We start from the raw sequence: 21,775 nt of genomic DNA, 5'->3' as shown, positions 1-21,775 counted from the left end.
CACACGCACACACACACACACACACTAACAAAACCTGCTACAAATGCATGCTGAATCAATATAAAAATTATGCAAAGAATGAAAAAATAAAATAAATATCAAAATAATGATTTTGGACTCATGGCAATTGTTGCCTTCAACCTCCTTTTACCTATCACATATCCAATAATGACTGTGACATTATTTCCAAAACAAAAGAATGCTGGAGCATAGCATCTTTGCTCTAACTTAAGATGTAACTGAGATATGCCAATCAAAGAAGGAACTGGGGAATGGCTCCCAAGCCACTCTTCCATACTTTTGCTAACAGAATCGTGACTGTATCTAGTTACTGCGTTTCTAGAGGAAGTGAGATCTCTCTTCCCAAGAAGTCACTGCCCCAAGGCAATCATGGTGGCCTCTGACCCTTTCTAGTGGCTTGGAATAGGGGTACAAGAAAAGTTAAGATGCCTTTTATCCCAGGACCTGGGAGGCCAAAGCATGAGGATCATCACAAGTTCGAGGCCACTCTGAGACTACACAGTGAATTCCAGGTTAGCTTGGGCCAGAGTGAGACCCTACCTTGAAAAAAACAAAAAACAAACCAAAAAGCAATTTCTCCTTCTAGTACAAAAAACACAAGAATAAAAGTTCCTGTTTTATGCAAAGTGGCTTTAAGATGTACAACATAATAAAAATAAAAACACAAATAGCAAACAAGTATCATGTTTGTCATATATCAGACTGTTTTAGTGGGAAAAGTAACATAGAGATACTCTACAGCTTGCTGGGAAATAAGAACTCTAATAAATTCTGTAAAAAAAAAAAATATGACTCAAAAAACCTGCCATGGGTCAATTTGGTTATAGGTGTCCAAATCTTCAAGAATGTGCCCAACTTCCCTCTCACATATGTCTTCCTGCAAACGTAACTTCATCACAAGGTAACAGGGGGGAGATGGCTCCGTGAGGAAGTGCTGTTGTGCAAGCATGAGCAGCCGAGTTTGGACCCCCAGAACCCATGCAGAATGCCAGGGTGGTGGCGCACGCTGTGGTCCAGCACCGAGGAAACGGAGGTGGGCAGATCCCTAAGGGCTACATTAGTAAGCTCTAGGCTCAGCTAGAGTCCCCCCTCAAATAAATAAAGAAGGGGGTGAGTGACTGAGGAGGGCACCCAATACTGATCTCCCGTTTCTATACATACGTATAAATACAGTAAAAACATTTAAGTGCACGCATACATGAACATGCATATGGTGCGCGCACACACACATATATGTAATAATAATAAATTGACTCCTTGTATGTTATCTGTGAGACATAGTTCTGAATACTGGGTTCCAAGAAGTGAACCAAACTGACAAAATTCCGCCCCGGCCACTTGTGACTGGAAGCACACGGCCCCACAGAGATCACTGCCGCAGAGGTCTACTGTACTGAGCATCAGGAAAAGGGTGTACACGTGGGAGGCAGAGAGAGGAGGATCACCGTGAGTTCGAGGCCACCCTGAGACTCCATAGTGAATTCCAGGTCAGCCTGGGCTAGAGTGAGACCCTACCCCGAAAAACAAAACAAGAAAGAAAGAAAGAGAGAGAGAGAAAGGAAGGCAGGAAGGACGGACAAACGGAAGGAAGGAAGGAAGGAAGGAAGGAAGGAAGGAAGGAAGGAAGGAAGGAAGGAAGGAAGGAAGGAAAAAGGGTTAAATATCAAACTTACAAAGCACTTCATTCCACCTCCCACAGAGAACCGTCCCAAGGTTCAACTCAAACACCATATAAATACCAGTGTTGATAGCACTGAAGGCCCTGCTGTGCCCATTCTCTCTCTCTCTCGCCATAGTTCTCTCTGTGCATATTTCTCTGTGTGTGTGTCAAATAAATAACGAAGAGTAGTATTAAAAGAGAGAGGTCCTGCAGCTCCCTCCGCGCCCTCAGCAGACACTGGCCTCAAGCCCTCCTGCGGCGGAGCTGCGCAGCTGCTCGCTCGTTGCAGACCGCCGCGCTCTACGTCTGCATCGCGGAATGACGCGGAAAAGCAGTGAAGGAAGGAAAGGGGAGGGAGAAGACAGGGTCAGCTTAGGACAGTCACACCACACCCCTTCTCTTTCAGAAAGACAGTTATGTTGGAGAGGATGGAGGTGACTGTAACAAAATCATTCTCTGGAAGATGCACACCACACTAATTCCGATTATGGCATAATGTTAAGGAACACAGAAATATTCCTAGGATGGAATTTAACATATAAATGTCAATTGCTGACAGAAAAAAAATCTTTAAATTTTCTACAGAATGAATAGGTAAATAAAAGATTCCTTGTTTTCAATAAGAAATATTCTCTGATGTTAAAAATGATCCAGTTTCAGTTTTACTCCCCCAACTCCCTAATTAAAAGTGACCTTTTTTTAGCCTCTTCAAAACTGAACCAGAAAGCTAGAAATGAAATTACATCTCCAAGCCTGTTAACCAGGTAGGCAGTCTAGTCTTAGATACCAGAAAAAGGTATAATTTTAAAAAATTATATAGCAAAGTTCAAAAATAAAAGAAAATCTATATGTCCCCCCCCACCACCACAAAAAACGAGCCAACAGGGATTGGCAATCCAGATCTCAGAAGCCCAAGCTCACAGTATGGAGAAGGTGGACTGAGACAAGGGGACAAGGAGATAGAGTCCTCGTTCTTATAGAGGACCCTGGCCCCAGGCAGCAGTCAGGGAGCAAACCAAGAGCCCCCAGAACAGAGAAGTGGCAGAGGTGCCCACTAGCCTCCCAGGACTCTGGCAGAGGGAGGAGAAAACAAGATTTGAGAATACCTCTAAGACAGTGGCCAAAATGAATGCTCCTTCTAACTTTGCAGTGCCCTATGGGACAGACGGGGACATTAATGTAGCAGTAAACTGTTCATTCTTGAATAGCCAGGGGCACCTTGATGCACCAAGTATTATTCTTTGTGCAAGGGACAGAGGTAAAGAGTTAAAAACAATCCCCTACCCTCTGGCACTTCCATTCTAACTGGCAGATGGAGACGAGGTACCAAAAGCAATTACTTAAGAGGGACTGGAGAGGTGGCTAAGCAGCTAAAAGGGTCTGCTTGTAAAGCCTCCTCAGTACCCACTTAACACCAGGTGCACAAAATGCACACAGGCCCTGGCGTACCTACACGATCTCTCGCTCTTTTGTACTCTCCTTGAAAATAATAAATAAAAACTTAGCAAAACACTCGAAGGGAGTAGAAACCTCAGAACAGCGATCAGACTTGGATGAGCAAAAAGAATAAAGGAACTATTGTTGATCGCAGAAATAACGCCAGCATCGTTGGCAGCGACAAGGCACAGAACACCTCAGGGACGCCTGAGGGGACAGGTCAATGTGAAACTGGCCAGGCCAATGGATTCTCTTTTCTCCTAGGAAAGAAATTTGCTTCGGGAAACTTATAGAGCAAACAGACAAACAAAAACAGTGATGATATATACAGTTTGAACATTTTGATGAATAAATGACCTGCCAGTAAATTCTGGAAGACAGCCAAACAGACAGTACTGCAATTATGTCCATAGAACCCAAACTCTCTGGAACAGAACCAGTAGTCATAAGTAGGTTTATAGCCAATGAATGGGAGAAATTCAAGGTCAATAAAAAACCAGCTTTGGGTGCTTTTACAAGCTTGTTAAAGCCAAATCTGTGAGGCTCCAATAATGTGAATCTTGGCCCAACCTGCTCTAGAGGCAGCTTAGAATGTTTGCTGGGCATGAAATATATATTCAAAAATTAGGGTGATGGGGCTAGAGAGATGGCTTAGCAGTTAAGCGCTTGCCTATGAAACCTAAGGACCCCAGTTCGAGGCTCGATTCCCCAGGACCCACATTAGCCAGATGCACAAGGGGGCGCACGTGTCTAGAGTTCGTTTGCAGTGGCTGGAGGCCCTGGCGTGCCCATTCTCTCTCTGTCTCAATCTCTCTGCCTCTTTTTCTCTTTGTCTGTCTGTTGCTCTCAAACAAATAAATAAAAATAAACAATTTAAAAAAAAATTAGGGTGGCAACAGAATGCAGGCAGATCTTCAGTTCGTCAAAAAATATGTACCAAGTTCCACTCAGTATTCCACATGATGGGGACGAAAATCTCTACCCCTGTGAGCAGTGAGAAGACCCCCCCCCAAAAAAAAATCAGATAAGGAAGTAAGATAAGGATTAGTCATGCTATATGGAAAGAAACCATGGAGAAACAGTGCAAAAAAGAGATGAAGTATTGGAGGTGGTAATTTCCGATTGATATCAAGTAGAGCCATTAGGATAAGCTACCCAAAGAAGGTGCAAAAGGCTTGAGCCAAAAATGGGGGGGGGGGGTATATAACTGTGGAGAGACCCATGTCAGGACTTCTGGAGAATGTACCACCATGACGGGCGAAGAGCAAGGAGGCTGGTGTGACTGCAACTGACCAGGGCACCTTCAGGAGGCGTAAACAGACAGTGGGAAGCGGAAGTGAAAAGAAAAAAACAGAAACCTACTTGCTGGGCACTATTAGTTACCGTCACAGCCTTGAGCTGAACACTGAGTGAGGGGTGACGCTGTACAGTCTGGGGAAAGGAGGGACCCATGTGATTTACGTCTCCCATGGTAACGTGACTGCGGGGTGAGTTGACCACTGGGAATGGGAAGCCACTGCAGTAACTGGGTTGGAAGTTTAATGGTGGCCTGGGCCAAGCAGTCATGATCACACACAGTCGGACCCTGAAATCGTTAACAATTCTCAATGGTGGAGCTGATATGGGCTGCGAATACTGTAGCCAAGGACCGCTCAGTCTGGAATTGCATCTGCAGTGCTTTACTTCCACGTCTGAAACATCTAAGTCACGCGAGGCAAGGTGTTAGCGTCAGCTGAAAAGACGGGGGGGGGGGGGGAGGTTCTCTCTGACAGAGGATAACATGGACTTCTCTCCGCACATGTGATGGTGTGTGTGACTGTCCATGTGTGGGCGTGGGTATGCACACGTGTGTGGAAGCCACAGATCCACACTTCGTGTCTTCCTCAGTCATTCTCCACCTTGTTTTCTTCAGACAGGTCTCTCACTGATTTCAGAGCCCACTGACTTGGGCAGACAAGATAGCCAGCAAGCCCAAGATCCTAACTTCGCAACCAACCTAGTGCTGGGAATAAAGCTATCACTAATTTATACGGGGGGCTGGGAATGTGAACTCTGGTCCTCAGGTTTCCTAGTGCTGGGATTAAAGCTATCGCCACACCAGCCTTGCATTTATACGGGGGCTGGGGATTTGAACTCAGGTCCTTAGGTTTCCTCGTGCTGGGATTAAAGCTATCACTACACCAGCCTTGCATTTATACGGGGGGCTGGGGATCTGAACTCAGGTCCTCAGGTTTGTGCAGCAAGCCTTTCACCCACACGGCCGTTTCCTTAGCCCCAAAATCAAGTTCTGTAATTAGACTACAGATATCAAGGCAGTGGGTGAGGTTGTTATAATAAGAGACTATGAACTAGGATTCAGCTTTTGTGCCCCAATAATAATTCAAACACACCCCCCTTCCCAGGTTATTTCTATAGATCTTGTGTCTGTGAAATGGCCAACCTAGGGACATATCAAAGTGTTAAAATAAGCCATTTACAAGAGCATCTGTCTTCTACATTCTACAACAGAAATGTAGCGGCTTGACATTCTCTACAAACAACCCCCAGGTGGAACTTTCACCCTCTAACGCTGCCGCCAATCCTTGATGCTGCATGCCACGGAAGGCTAATGGAGTAATTGAAGCACTCCACGCCACAGTTAATAACCTATGTAGCGTTTTGTTTAGATTATTTATTTAGGTCCTTGTTTAATCACTTTTCATAGTGCCTGTAATATTGACATGTGGTTTTAATGGGTTTAAACTAATGGGATAAAATCTCCCAAGGTTTTAGCCTTTACTTAGCAGGAAACCACTTAAGCAGAAAAGCCACTAAAATTCTCCTAGCTGTTCTAGCTTACATGTATCACTGCGAAGGCCGGAGTCAGATATGGTACTTTTCTTTTTCTTTTTTAAAAAAGGGGATACAGTCAAAGCAATATAACAGAAGATCCATGCGCACTGCTTCTCTCTACCCTACATCGCCACGTCCTGCCTGAAATCTTTTGGGGATTGGGTAACATGTAACTGCAAGTATTCATGGTTCTCTCTGCAGCCTAAACACACAGGTGGAAACCTCTGAAATCACTCTGCAGGATTTATAGTAAACCCAAAATATTCTAGATACGAAATCCAGGATTCAAAGTCTGAAACAAAACACTTCTTCCTTTCATATGTTAATAAAGCAAGGAACCCCGTTTGAAGAATTCCACAGCAGGATTCCAGGCCTTTGGGTTGTGGTGAGGCATATAACAAATTACCTCAAAAGGAAACCACTAAACCACATTGCAAGAACTGCCATGCTCAATGCCTCTAAATTCTTACTTGTCTTAATTATAAAAATAAATGCATTTCATTCACAAGAGATGGAAAAGGAGCCCAGTAAATAAAACCACATACAACTGCAGTATTGCTGTCAGCATTTAGGAAATCATGCCTTAGCATGAAGTACATAGAGTGACCATGCAAAAGTGATGGGCAACAGGCACTTGCTGGTCCTGCTCAAGGCCATTAAAACTCCCCTGAATTACTGAAAAGGATGGATTGTATGGGATGCCCACCAGGGAAAACTGCAGCAAAATTTGTCTATGGTTATCGAGTAAAATTAGATTTGGAATCAGAAGGCTGGGATTTTAACCTCTTTCTCAATATTTCAAAAATCTTGTAATACTACTGAACTTCAATTTCCCCAGGAAAAGGAGAAAAAGAAAGGTTGGAATAAAAATTAAGTAAGCTTGAAGCCCTGTTCAGGAATGAAAAGATGCTACTAAGGTGCTCAATTTGCTTGTAAAAATAAGTCACATGCTGGGCATGGTAGCGCACGCCTTTAATCCCAGCACTCAGGAGGCAGAGGTAGGAGGATTACCATGAGTTCAAGGCCACCCTGAGACTCCATAGTGAATTCCAGGTCAGCCTGGGTTACAGTGAGACCCTACCTTGAAAAACAAACAAACAAACAAAGTCACAGTATTTCAATCTAGCCATCACACATCCTCCTGATACCTTAAACCATGTTAAATAGGTTATTGAGAATAGTCCATATTCCATACACTCTCACTTCCGGTACTCTCAAAAAAACTCTGAGCATCGTTGTTTTTCCAGCCCATCCAAGTCTAATGTCACAGTCGTCTTTCTGTTTGGATTTCTAGTTGGGAGGATAAACATGCAGTCTGTCAACATGCTCTTCACTTGAATGAATTTTATTACTGTGAGTTTAGGATCCCTGTGTTTTTCTTCTATTCTGTTTGATGTATTCGTTGTCCTTTAAAAAAAATATTGAAGTTGCTAGACTTTTCCTTAATGTTTCAATTAAACACTCTGTTCTGAAAAGAAGTCACATGGCCACCAGACAGCAACAGATCACTGGTGGATCTGGAGCAAGCGATGCTCATGATATCTTAAAGAGTTTAGAAAGTTATCACTGATATTTCCACACTGCCAGGGACAGATCCCAATGACTCAATATTCTATCAGAAACCTGTCATACTGATGGCGAAATTTTTTCTTTCATATTTTCTAAAAGGTAAGGTTCACTTACAATAGGAGAAGGAAAGTAGAGAGGGCTGTTTGGAGACAATTCCACCTACCACAATTACTTGGGTGAAGATAAAAATATGATCATGATAGATAAGCATTAGGTAGAAAGAGGTTAACATAAATTGTTTCAGCATATGTGCGTAATTGTCTCATTTCATATCTAAGCATCTGTGATCCCCAGAAATCTACTTGTTTCCACTCTTGGCACTGTGATAAGGGGTAGAGCCACCACCCCTAACAATTTAGGGGGACTTTTCCACTACACTCAGATAGTGGTGACATGTAGTCTGACAACACTGAGGTGAACCTTCACAGAATGCTACTTGCCAATCACTATTTTCAGTGAGTCCTCAAAGCAATCTTGTGCCCGGGGTTGGGGAGAGGGCACCTGACCCGCAGGAATGATGCCCAAGATGGCCCGAAACGCCCTGCGCTCAAGACCCGCGGTTCCCACACTAGCCGCTGAGCATGGCCGCACACGCGGGCCCGCAGTCTGTGGGGAGCAGGGACCAGAGCATGACTGGACCTCATGAAAGCTGCCCCTCGGAATTCAGGGAGAATTCAGAGAACCTGTGATGGTCCACTCTGGCTTGCACGTGATTTGCACAAGGACACACTCCACGCCCCATCACAGGCAGTACACACGCACGTTTAGATTAAAGGAGGACCGAAGCCCAGCACACGTCGTTACCTGCAGATAACGCACGCAGCGCGCGCTGCAAGCAGATGGCCCGTACTGCACAGGACAGGCAGCGGGCCAAGGGGATCTGAGGCCCCCGGGAGAGTTAACGCCAGAGAAAGCCAGTCCCTGCCACTCTGAAAAGGTTAATCCAAAGCCCTTCTTCACTGAAGGCTGTCCATGAAAACCCGCCACTGGTTTACTTTTCTACGCCTGTTTCAATTTGTCTTCTACTATCACCTTGGTTTTCCTTGTCACACTCTCACGACATATTTTATTATCTTTTTTAGACAGATTCTCACGCAGTCCAGACTGTCCTTGAACTCGCTATGTACCTGAAAATGCCCTTGAACTCCTGATTCTCTATCTCTACATCCCCAGCGTTCGATTTACAGCGGTACAAGCACAGCCAGCCGCCTCACCAGAGACCTATAGAAGGACAATGACCAACATGTGGTTCTTGGCTCTCAATTTAAAATTACCTAATTTTATCCTGACTCTCAAGTGGATGATTGAAATGTTTTATAGCATTAACTTATGGAATCCTTAGATTAACCGGGCCCTGGGGAAAATGTGGCTCATTGAAAATAAAGTCTAAAAACAATACTTCCCGGGCCGGGGAGATGACTCAGAGTGTGGACGTGAGCTAGGATCCTCAGTCACTGCACAGGTAACCCCAGCACTAGGGGAATGGAGACAGAAGGATTCCCAGGGCTTGCTGGCGAGCCAGCCTGGCTGAACTGGTGAGCTCTGGGCTCAGTGTGAGATCATGGCTCAAACATAAGGTCAACAGTGACTGTGGAAGACACCCAGCAACATGCATGCTCTCCACACACAGTCAAAGAAGTGCACTCAAACACACACACACACACACACACACACACACACACACACACAGAGAGAGAGAGAGAGAGAGAGAGAGAGAGAGAGAGATACCACGGACTCCACAAACACATAAACTTGCAAAAGCAAGAGAATTTTTACATAGCTTTTTTTTCCCCCCTGAGGTAGGGTCTCACTCTAGCCCAGGCTGACCTGGAATTAACTGTGTAGTCTCAGGGTGGCCTCGAACTCATGGCGCTCCTCCTACCTCAGCCTCCGCAGTGCGGGGATTAAGCGTTTCCAAAGCACCTTTGTGGACATTTTCATGTGTTTAACCGAGGTCACTCTGCAGTACTGCCACTGTGTCACCCACTGCGCAACAGCACAAAGAACTGTCCTCACTTAGGTGAGAGGCCCGCATGGCATACCCCCCAAGGGCGCTCGAGCAGCCGGGGCCAAGCTGACTCAGATCTCAGTTCTCAGCGCCGCTGCTCCAGATGGAGGAGCACAGCCTTCCCAGCAAGACAGCAAACACATCCCCACAAAGGCCGATGGGGTACAAACCTTTGGGAGGAGTGAGGTTGACTCCATTTTTAAGGCACCATTGTACTGGCAAAATCCCCAAAGAATCTGCGTGGCACAGCATTGACAGTTTACTAGGTTCTGGTCTTAGGTCATCAATAGTCAATTGAAAAAAGTGATTGTTAAAAACCTGAAAGGAAAAAAAAATTAAAGTCACAATTAATGCCTCAGTATTGCATATATAAATGCTACACCATTTCCAAAGATAACAAGTGTGTTTCTTCAGTGATCACAGCACAAACCAGCATTGCCATCTTTATTACTAAGTTAATCCACTGACAGAAAAGGTTCACTTGATCACCACAGGTATATGAACGGAAAAGTGCATTAACAACTAAATACACAGAAGAGAGAAAATGAGAACCAAAACTTCTAAGCCTTAGAGAAATAACCTCGTGGTTATGGGTGTGGAATAAAAAGCAAAATAACAGAGAGACGCACTTCAGCTGGGAGAACAGCTAAGGCGAGGCTGGAGGCCGAGGTGGCACCTCAGTATGCGGTGAGGCAGGGACCACACTCCACGCATCACATGGCTCAAGACCCGGTAAGGCCTGGCAAAGGAAAATTCTGTATTCCTCAGGCATTACCTCCCTCTAAATATGCCATCCTGTAGCCAGGAAAGTGATTTGCTCCAAGTCTGTCCTTGCCCAGTGTTCTCCGGGAATACAGTGCAGCAACTGCTCTGCCAGACCGTCCAAGCTCTCATGCAGTTACGGCCACGTGACAGAAAGGACGCCGGTGCACTGGGTGGCACCCAGGGCCCTGGTTCTGTGCCGCCAGGGTGCCAGGAGCAAACTTCTGTGCCAAAAACCCTCTTGCCCTCTATGGACCTGTGGCACACCTAACTCCTCCAAGTGGCCTCTGCTATTCATCAAAGTATTCCCAAATGCATACCACATGTTGTGCATATTGTAACTGGATATATTTCCAGTGAATGTGAGAAAAAATATCAATGATGAAAATGAACAAGCCAAACCTGGTGGTGAAGGCCTGCAATTCTAGCCACGAGGGAGACCACGGCAGAAGGACGGCACATTAAGTTCAAGGCCAGCCTGAGTGACAATTTAAAATAAACACAAAAGGAGCTGGGGGCACAGCTCAGTGGTGGAGCACATGCCTAGCATGTGTGAGGCCCTAGGTTCAATCTCCAGTACTGCATAGAAAACAAAAAGGGAAATGAACAAGGTACTAATAAGCGGGGGGCAAAAATCAGGTCGTCCTCAACACGGAAAGATATGAGAGATTAAAACAAAGACCTATAACGTAAAAACAGCTAAAGGGATGGATTGCTTGCCCAATTCAATAAGCATAAGCCAGTAGTGCTCAGAAAACCTTTCCATTTACACAATGCTATACTATCTGCCTCACTCATTTTACAAAATATATTCTGGAAGCAATCTACTTCAATATTAAGCAGGAGCAGAAGGTCCACTCTGCGTATCTATATTTGAATTCTGCTAAGTAAGCTCTACTTTGACTACCTGAGGTCTGCCTTGCAAAGTTGATTCAAGAAAAGGATTTCGTGGGCTGGAGAGATGGCTTAGCGGTTAAGCGCTTGCCTGTGAAGCCTAAGGACCCCGGTTCGAGGCTCGGTTCCCCAGGTCCCACATTAGCCAGATGCACAAGGGGGCGCACGCGTCTGGAGTTCGTTTGCAGAGGCTGGAAGCCCTGGCGCGCCCATTCTCTCTCTCTCCTTCTATCTGTCTTTCTCTCTGTGTCTGTCACTCTCAAATAAATAAATAAATAAAGAAAGAAAGAAAGAAAGAAAGAAAGAAAGAAAGAAAGAAAGAAAGAAAGAGAGAGAGAAAGAGAGAAAGAAAGAAAGAAAGAAAAGGCTCTCGGCAGACATGGAGCAGTAATCCTAGCGCTGGGAAGTAAAGGCAGGCCAATAAGGGGGTCCAGGCCTGCCTGGGCTACACATGCATGGGCCCAGGGCTCAAGGCAATTAAAACATCAACAACAACAAGTAAATCAAGTGCTCAGACATGGTCCGCCTTCTCAGGATAGTCTCTGACAGTTGTATTTGAAATTACATCCTTCCTCCAGCTCCATTAGCCCTTCCTAGTGCATTTTCTGTTTAACATGCAGTATGCTTTTTTTTTTTTTGGTCACCAAGTTTGCTTACTCTGCTTTCCTAAATTAAAATGTGCAGTCATAACAACAGGGAATTTGTCTGTCTCATTGTCCAGAACAACATTTAAAAATGTTCAGTCAAGCCAGGCATGGTGGCACACACCTTTAATCCCAGCACTCAAGAGGCAGAGGTAGGAGGATCGCATGAGTTCGAGGCCACCCTGAGACTACATAGTGAAGTCCATCCAGGTCAGCCTGGACCAGAGTGAGACCCTGCCTCGAAAAAAAAAAAAAAATCAGTCAACTATCCCCAAGATTGCTGTGCATGTTCGACCATGCATATACACATATCCATACGCATTAAGACAAAGTATGACATTCTGGGGGCAGAATACCTAAGTGACATGGGATCCTATAAAGAAGGACACTAACGACTTTCAAACTCCACAGCAATGCTCATTTGTGTAAATAGACATTTCATCAAGCCAGGCTCTGCCTAGGGCACAGTGCTCACGGGCAGCAAGGCTCAAGTACGGAGCAGCTAAATGATTTGCCCCATCTCAGAGCTGACGGCAGTAGAGCCCCTTGCTGCTGCTGCTGCTGCTGCTGCTGCTTGTTCTTTAAGGCAGGGTCTCGATCTAGCCTAGGCTGGCACGGAATTAACTATGTAATCTCAGGTTGGCCTCGAACTCACAGCGATCCTACCTCTACCTCTGAAGTGCTGGGATTAAAGGTGTGTGCCACCACGCCTGGCTAGAACCCCTCGCTTCTAATCTCAGTATCCTATATTTGAGTCAATGCAATATCATTTTGCATACATAAATGTCATTAACATGGTCAATGAATATTGACTCAACTATATGTGTATCTACATTTAATATTATTTATAGTATCTTCAATAGTGGTGCTATGAAATACAACCCAAAAGAGGGGGAAATGAAATGTCTACTGTAATAAGTAATGATAGCATCGTGTGTTATATAGTCTCACTATTTTAAAAACCTTTTCACTCCTCACAGAAGTATATATTTAATTATAAATATCTTCTACACCAAAATATTCAGACACCTCATTACATGAAGCAAGGTGTTGAATTTGTCTACCAAGGCTCCAAGAGACAGAATGGCATGCTCCAGCTCAACGGAAACACCCACATGAGCAATGAAAGAAGGGGACATCATTAGCATAGATTAAGGATTTTATACAAAATGAAAATGCACTTTACACGTTACTGAAATGGGGGCTGGAGAAATGGCCCAGAGGTTAAAGCATTTTCTTGCAAAGCCTAATGCCCTGGGTTTCTCCAATACCCGCATAAAGCCAGGTGCAAAAAGTAGTTCATGAGTCTGGAGTTCATCTGCAATGGCAGGAAGGCCCTGCCAGGCCTATATTCTCACCACCCCTGCAAATATATAAAAATATTTTTAAAAAAATAACTGAAAATACCTTCTCCTTCTTCCCAATGTGCTCTATGTAGACAGAAAACTATTTACTGTGAAAGCTTATGACCTGTCACCAAGTGAACAGCAATATCTGAGGTGAATTATAATTAGCACATCACTGTCTAGCATCATATATTGTGATTATTTCAAGGCATAAGGCTGACAGGAGACTCACTGAGCACATCCGCTTGGCTTGGCTGAGCCCTGGAAGAGCAGAGTTGGAACAGGGTGCCGTTCCTAATGAGGGCAGCAAGGCACACTCAGGAAAGGGGGAGCTGGCATTGTTTCATCACCTACTGTTGGGGCAAGAATGAACTCCTCCTTCCATATTGGAAAAGTTCATTTCAACTATCAGAATACCCACTAAAGAGCCCCAAAGACTGTTTCCAACAGAAAGATTTTAAAGAAGAGTGACTGCTTCCACCCAAGAATAGGTCAGTATTTGTTTCTTTAATAACATTCTAAGTTATGAAATTATCCCCCTGTGAAAAAATTAGGAAAAGAACATGTCATTGTTACGACTATTTTACGTATTTTGTATACATTATTATCATGAACTTTCTTTGGAAAAAGAAATCAAAATACAATTGACAGCCAGGTGTCAATTGTACTCGGAAGGCAGAGGTAGGAGGATCACCCTGAGTTCAAGGCCACCCTGAGACTACATGGTGAATTCCACATCAGCCTGGACCAGAGTGACACCCTACCTCGAAAAACAAAATACAATTGACCTTGAATTATTAGTCAAAGTCTCCCTCTGAAACAAAGCGCACTTTGGACGCCATTGATAAGAGCACATTTAAGGTAGAAGATAGACCAAGTGGCTTATGTCTACAGCCCTGTACTCATGAGGCTGGTACAGAAGAATCACAAGTTCAAGGTTAGCCTGAACTAAAATACTGAGTTTTAGGCTAACCTTAGCTATATAGTGAAAATGTCTCAAAAAAAAATAATAATAGTAAAGAGAGAGAGAAAAAAAAAGAAGAAATAAAAGACAGACACGAGTGAAAATATTTAAAATAGAAATATACTATCTCGGGCTACATAGGTGCCTTCGCAGTTAAGGCTGTTGCCTGAAAAGCCAAAGGACGCAGGTTCGATGTCCGAGGATTCTTGCCCAAGGGGATGCATGCATCTGGAGTTTGTTTGCAGTGGATGTGTGCATTCTCGTGCTCTCTCTATGCCCCTGCCTTTCTCTCTCAAATAAATAAATGAAATACATTATCTGAATTGTACCATTTTTATGGAGACACACTATAGTCCTTCAGGTCACCATAAATATAGTTTTACATGAGAAAGCAATTCCATGTAAATCTGATAATCTCAGAAGCATGAGCTTTCCTGCAGTCTATGACGGCTCATGAGAAAAAGGAGGCAGATGTGCAGGGAACCACTGTCAGGACAATTTACTCTTCCCAACCTAGAGTGAACCACCACACTAGACGGGCTCTGCGGCCTGCCTCGGAGCTCAAAGCAGTCCTGGGCGGGGTGGACGGCCTTCTCTCTCCCTGCTGCTGCGGTGTTGGGGCACGCCTCGTCGGCGTGGCTTTGGGCTGAAACACCAGTGATTCACTCTGGGGGTTGCAAGGAGGAAAGAGAAAACCCACCTTCGTCACTGATGCAGGACAGATATGAAAGGGCTCGCTCATGTTCACTGTTTCCAACTTCATCCCAACTGTGAAGAAATGGCTTCTCAAATCTGCGTGATCCTGGGGGAGGGGGAGGGAGGACACAGGTGAAAATATTGAAAGTGACAGCACTGTGCACTGAAGGCGACCGCAGGGAGGCCGGAGCATGCTCCTGAGCAGCAGAAATCTGATGGAGGGCTGCAGAGATGGCTTAGAGGCTTAGGCGCATGCCTGCGAAGCCTAAGGACCCAGGTTCGATTCCCCAGGACCCACGTTAGCCAGATGCACAAGGGGGTGCACACATCTGGAGTTCATTTGCAGTGGTTGAAGGCCCTGGTGCGCCCATTCTCTCCCCCTACCCTTTCTCTGTCAAATAAATGAATAAAAATTAAGAAAAAAGAAATCTGATGGAAATAATTAATCCTCCCCATTTCAGATTTCTCATGATTGCAAGACACTGAAGATTTAATTACTTTCTGTGGACTAAATTGCTTTTCCAAGGAAGAGGCAGCAAGCCTTTTACACTAAGCAAACGACTCCCAGTCCATCGCTTAGGGTGACTGCGGTGAGCCCAGGAGCCTGACAGCCGAGGAGCCGGCCCCAGGACAGTCAACCCTGTCTAGAAGCCGCAGCCCTGCTCTATCCACAAGTACCTGGCAGGTCATCACCGCACCCAGCAACCTGGCATTGGTGGGCACTGGGCCTCCCCTGCAATAATGAGGTTGGCTGGCTGGACACCAGACTTTCTCTCGCTGGAGTGGAGGTCACCTCATAACTAACTCAAAACACAGTGCAGGAAGCAGAGGGAAAAGAGCTGTATTTACAGTCTGTCCCTGAGGGATGAATACCTGCAAATAAATCTTGCTATTTCCAAATACATACTGCATGTGAAGTTTAAAAAAAAAAAAAAAAGAAAAGAAAATACCGGGGGACCAATTGGTTTATCTACAAACCGAAGTGGTTTTAAATTAATTCCATGATGTCATTCTATATCCAACTGTGAGGATCAGGCAGAGCCCAGCTAAGCTGAGTGTGCGCCAAAACTCCAATCACCAAACTGGATCAACATCGTCCAAGAGGCGACCAGGAAAGCGGACTGACAAAACCCTCGCCCTAACTGGCACGTTGTCTCACCACGTAATCCTGCTACTCAAGGGCTGAGGCAAGACTTGTGGGTTCGAGGCCAGTCTGGAGTGAGACCTTGTCCTCATAGAGAAAAACTTTAAAAAAATACAATAAAAGACAAAACAGGCAAATAAAGCTCTCCATCACCCCACTGCCATGCCAAAGAACATAAAAAATACCTGTAGGATGACAAGGAACTCTTTCAACGCCTTTCATGACCCCACAGCAGTTTGCAGAGTCTACACACAGAGACACATGCTACGTGCTGGGTATGAAGCGGCGGGTGCCACACACAGGAGGGATTAAACGGAAGGGGGGCGAAGGGGGAACTGTAGAGAGAGGTAAATCAAAGCACCGGGCTCTCGCTGAACCTTTACAAATTCCTGAGAACCTAACAATCAACACTTTATAAAAATGATATGCCAAAGGAAATTCACTAGGAAATATGCTCAGAAGCAGGTAATGAATTTCGTTAGTTATGCTGCACCCTTTGTAAATTCTGCAAGAACTTACAATTAACACTTGGTAAAGTTAAAAGCCTAAGGAAAAGTTCAAGGCAATTATTTTTAGAAACAGGTGATACTGCAAATTGAGCGCCCACTCGCAAAGGTGGCTGGGGGACGGCGGGCCAGAAGAGGAGAAGAATTTAAGAATACAGAGAATTAATAGCTTTTAACACAGACTAGCCAAGGCATTCTATATGCCCCCAAACCTGAAGCATAACAACTAACCCAGAGGGACTAACGGACACTTGAATTAAAAGTCAATGTATCCAATACTCATGGGTGGACATTTAGTCAGTGGGAGTAATTTTGCAGGTAAATTTTTTTTTCCTTTGAAACACAAAATTCATTCAGCTTTTATTCTAAAATTATAGTCAAACATTTTCTGAATGCAATCAACAAGCTTAAGCAGCCACCACGATGTCCTGGTAACAAAAATATGGTCTTGGGCAGGGCGTGGTGGCTCACGCCTTTAATCCCAGCACTCGGGAGGCAGAGGTAGGAGGATCACTGTGAGTTCAAGGCCACCCTGAGACTACATAGTGAATTCCAGGTCAGTCTGGGCTAGAGTGAGACCCTACCTCAGAACCCCCCCCACAAGAAAGTTATAGGGCACATGAGAGACAGGGTTGACTATACTGAATGACCTGAGACCTGGGGGACAGCTCTTTGGAGAAGGTGTTGGGCAGGAAAGTGTAAAGATCTGAGTTTGAACCCCAAGACTTGCTGGCTAGCTAATTCTAGCCAAATGAATGAACTTGAGGTTCAAGGGACAGACCCCATCTCAAAAAATAAGGTAGGGAGCTGCCAAGGAAGACACATGATGCTGACTTCTGATCTCCACGTGCGTGTGCACCAACATGCACGTGTGCATATACATCCCCACCGACACAGACATGCACTCAGTTTTTAAGTAAGTGGTTCAGAAGGATGCTGGAGTTTCTCAGGACGCCCTGTGTCACGTCACCGCGGCTACGGGATGTCCTTTCTTACAGTCCTCCGGGCGCTGCAAAGCCACTACGCTGAAGCTGTGCGAGACCTGGCCACGAGTCACGGTGCTCTAGCCCACGGCCCTCTGTGGAATTTCCACCTCCCTCGCTTTCTCCAGAATGCTGGGCCTGTGGACTGTTTTCTTACCCCTAAGTGTAAGCTTTTACAACCAATCTGTTTTGTATTCCACCTTGGCTCTTCCAAGACAGCCAAGTTCCCAAGTGTGACAGGTGAGGAAGGCACCAAGTTTAACATCAAAGAAGCCAGTTGGCAGAAAAAGACTGGAAACTGCCCCACTTGGGCTTCACGCAACAAACACAGCATGTGTCTGTGTTTTTAAAAAGCCAACCAGATACAAATGCAGGGGAAGGAAGGCAGGTTATAGGAAAATGCCTTTTGCTTCATAGAATTTTGACCCAGCATTTGTTGAGCACAAGCCTTTTCCTGACTCATTATTCAATTCTCATTTTTGGGAGTGTCTTTCTCCTTAATAAACCGTCTATGTCTCTATTACTGACCACGTGCCTGTGGTAGAACTTTTTGTTTTGGGCTACAAGAACCTGGACAGGGTGTCCCCACACTCCCAACCCTGCCAATCACACCAGGAGGGCTGACTCACAACCCAAAACTCTTTCCACATTCCTAGACTCAATTTGACTTCAAACACTGACTTGAGGACTTTGGCTAAGCCCACATCTATCCTACAGCCTATACTTGAAACCCCCAAGGAGCCACTAGTGCTGACATTGGGTTGAAAGCTCTGGCCCTACAGACGACCATCAGTTCTTTGTGTGACCCTCTCAGAAAGAAACATGTTCTCACAGTCCTTATGCCTACTGCCTAGTGATTTTTATTTATTTATTTTTAGATAGGGAGAGAAAGAGAGAGAACAGGCATTTTAGGGCCTCCAGCCACTGCAAATAAAAACTCCAGACCCATAAGCCACCATGTGCATCTGATTTACATGGGTATTGGGGAAGTGAACCTGGGTCCTTAGGCTTCACAGACAAGTGCCTTAACCGCTAAGCCATTTCTCCAGCCCTCTAACTTTTTTTTTTAAACCCAAGGCAACCAAGCAAACAACACACCCTCTTTCTATGACCGTGAGGAATTCCACCAGTTTAAAAAGTTAAGTCAGCATACTGGAAATTTAAAAGACTCATTACTAAAGACAAGAGTAACAAGTGTGATTAAATCTGTCACTCTAATGCTTCTGTTACTTATGGGTGATGACACCAAACGTTTTATTGCAAAAGCAGCATAAAATGTTCTAAAGGCGCTTGTTGCAGAAACTTCAGAACATTAGAGAAATTTTTCTAAACAACAAGAAAATGGTCAGGTTGTTTGGGAACTATTTTCTGGTCGATGCCAGCCTCTCTCATGTATGAAATGTGGCTCATTGAAGAAAGATGTCAATGAATATTATTGAATTAAACTGAAGGACTGATAAAACCGAGATGATTTCTTAGCATCCATTCTAATTCTATGTTCTACCATTCATTCATTAGAGGACCACACAGTAAGCTATTAGATGCTGTACGGAACACACGAACACACACACACACACACACACACACACACACACACACACTATATGGTCAAAGGAAAAGGAAAAGAAAAAAAAGTCCCCAAAAAACTGAGGTTTAGAAGATGTTTCAGGCCCTTAAAAACTGACTATCACTGTACTCAGGACAAAGATTCATTAGAGCAGGTCTTAATTCAGAATGAATAACACACAAACTCAGAATGACAAAGAGATTATTTTGGGAAAATGCAACCAGGAAGAGCAGGACGTACATGCAAGACAGAGATTCCTGACTGTGATGTAAAAGGTAAAAAGAAGTTACTTGACCCCGGGAAACAGCAGGCTTTTATGATAATTGAAGAGCTCACCACAGGGGAATTTCTGCATGTCAGCAGACAGGGTCCTTGAGTTCTAAGCATGCATATGAACATCCATCATCATACATGAAAATAGTCTCATTGAAATTAAGAAGTTTCGCCATTCCCAGGCCATTCACTTTGGGCTGTCAAGGCCATCAAAACACGAGCATTCATTTTCATAAACACCCAGCTAATCAACCTTAATGCTCAGGAAGACAGAACTCCTGGTTCCTAAAGATCATTCACAAAATCAACTGTGTGCTTTAAGAGGCACACTCTGGCCTCGACAAAGCTCTAGATAATCATTCACACGTCACAAGTATAGGATCAAGGATGATGCCACTCGTAGTATCAGGACATACTACAAAGTTTTTAAACATTTATGAATATGCCTGCCTGCCTGCTAGGGAGATGGCTCCGTGGGAAAAGTGCCTGCCATGCAAACAGGAGGGCCTGAGTTTGGATCTCAAGACCACACAAAAATGGCAGAAGCTGGGGCTGGAGAGATGACTTAGTGGTTAAAGAACTTGCCTGTGAAGCCTAAGAACCCAGGTTCGATTCCTCAGGTCCCACATAAGCCAGATGCACATGGTGGTGCATGCATCTGGAGTTCACTTGCAGTAGCTAGAGGTCCTGGTGTGCCCATTCTCTGTGTAGCTATCTATCTACCTCTTTCTCTCTCTAATAAATAAAACAGTGATAATAAAAAGACAAAAGCTGTGGGGGCTTTCTGTAAAGCCAGCACACCTGTGGCAAGATGGGAGGTGGAAAGGCGAATTTCCCAGAAGCTCCTGGACCACATAGCCCAACTGACAGAGAATCAAACACAGAGGGGAAACACGGAGAAAGATCAGCAGATAGACAAACAGAACCTGCCTCAAGCGAGGTGAGAACCAACCTCAGAATTTGTCCTCAAACCTCAAGCCCGCACTCACATACATGAACATGTGCACACAGGAGCACACAGGGGCAGAGAGAAGGAGGGAAGGAGAGAGGAGGCAGAGGGAGGGAGGGAGGGAGGGGAAGGAGAGAGAGGGAGAAAGAAAAGAGTAGAAAAGGAAAAAGACTAAATCTAGCATGCAGTGGAATCCAGTGAAACGGCTAAGAAACTACTTTCTTGTAATAAATGCCAGCAATGCCATTCCCATCCACATTCTATGCCATCCATTTTTACTTTTGCCTCACAGTAGTTTTATAATGATCAAAAGTAAAATGCCATCCTTTTATGAGAGGGCTATCTCACCAGGCTATCTGAACAATCTCTCTTTGGGGAATCTATTTTCAGTCCAGTGACATGGAAAGAGATTCTGTCTTATCAATGTCTTTTCTCTGCTCAGGACTCATCCCTGGAACCCAAGCAGTTCTCACTCTCTCCTGTTCAGGATAAAGGCTCTGCCCTAAGAATAACTTGACAAGGTGGTTAATATCGAGGAGTCAGGTAGCTTTGCTAGGCAGTTAGGGTGACTGGGCCTCAGAAAGTAAAAAGTAGAAATGCCCTTGGGTTTCTCCTTACAAGCTCTTACTGAAAGGAGTTCCCTAGATCTGAGGTTTCCTTCCCTAGAAAATCTAGCCTCTTCCTGAGACAGCCTGAAGCCCAGACCAGTCAGCTGTCTCTCTGCCTTTCCTTGCAGTTATGTTTCCCCCACAAAGACGATGGAGTGATATGCACCTCACATGTACAAGTCAGGACGTGGAAAGGTGAAGTTACTTATGTGAGCACACAGGCTCCAAATTCACACACAGAGTGACTATGACTCAGTAATCTGGCAGTCATTAGAGTATATCATAGGCAGGATCAAAAGAAATTTTTAAACCAAACCAAACCCCCACAACCTACAGGCTCCTAATCGGTTTTGGTTTTTTTGATTTTTTACAAAAGTGATTACCAAGTTGTTGAAAAGTGACAGCTCATTATTAATACTAATAATTTACTTAAAAACCTCAGTTTTACCTGTTTGTTCATAATATTTTTCAATGGCTTAGGGAAAAAAGTAAACAGAAGAGAATTCTGAAATAAAAATTGCCCCACAAAACTTTTATCTACATCCAGTAACAGTTTATGTTTTCTTTTTCTTCTATTCCCCCCCGCCACTACCCTCTTGCTCAGAGAGAGACCTTCTCATTTAGCCTAGGCTGGACTTGAACCTCAAACTCACCATACAGCAGAGGGTGACCTTGAACTTCCAATCCCCCGTGCTCCCCCCTCACAAGCTCGGGGACCACAGAGTGTCCCGCCACACCCAGTGCATGCTGTCCTGGGAATCCAAACCAGGGCTTGTCCGCTCACTCTGCTCACTGACCTACTGCCGGCCACTCGTCGACAGTCAGCAAACACGGTCTGTGCATGGCGTGCTGGGGCTGCCACGGGGCTGCCGCGGGGGCACCGAGCAAGGAAGCCACGCGCAGCCACACGCC

The 21,775-nt window shown here is 44.8% G+C and overlaps 1 protein-coding gene across 11 annotated transcripts in view; it reads right to left on the bottom strand.

Annotated features, from left to right (window-relative positions):
• Sfmbt2 (Scm like with four mbt domains 2) overlaps nucleotides 1–21,775 on the bottom strand; it is a 242,588-nt gene that overhangs the window by 87,620 nt on the left and 133,193 nt on the right. For all 11 annotated transcript variants that reach the window (XM_045134896.1, XM_045134901.1, XM_045134900.1 and 8 more), the window contains 2 exons: nucleotides 14,838–14,939; nucleotides 9,698–9,845 (listed from right to left, as the gene is read on the bottom strand). In XM_045134896.1, the coding sequence (XP_044990831.1) occupies nucleotides 9,698–9,845; nucleotides 14,838–14,939 (250 nt within the window). The remainder of the gene's footprint in view (nucleotides 1–9,697; nucleotides 9,846–14,837; nucleotides 14,940–21,775) is intronic.

This window comes from Jaculus jaculus, chromosome 15 (genome assembly GCF_020740685.1).
Source record: "Jaculus jaculus isolate mJacJac1 chromosome 15, mJacJac1.mat.Y.cur, whole genome shotgun sequence".
NCBI lineage: Eukaryota > Metazoa > Chordata > Mammalia > Rodentia > Dipodidae > Jaculus > Jaculus jaculus.
The sequence above is the reverse complement of the archived record's forward strand: the minus strand, read 5'-3'. Positions and strand labels throughout refer to the sequence as shown.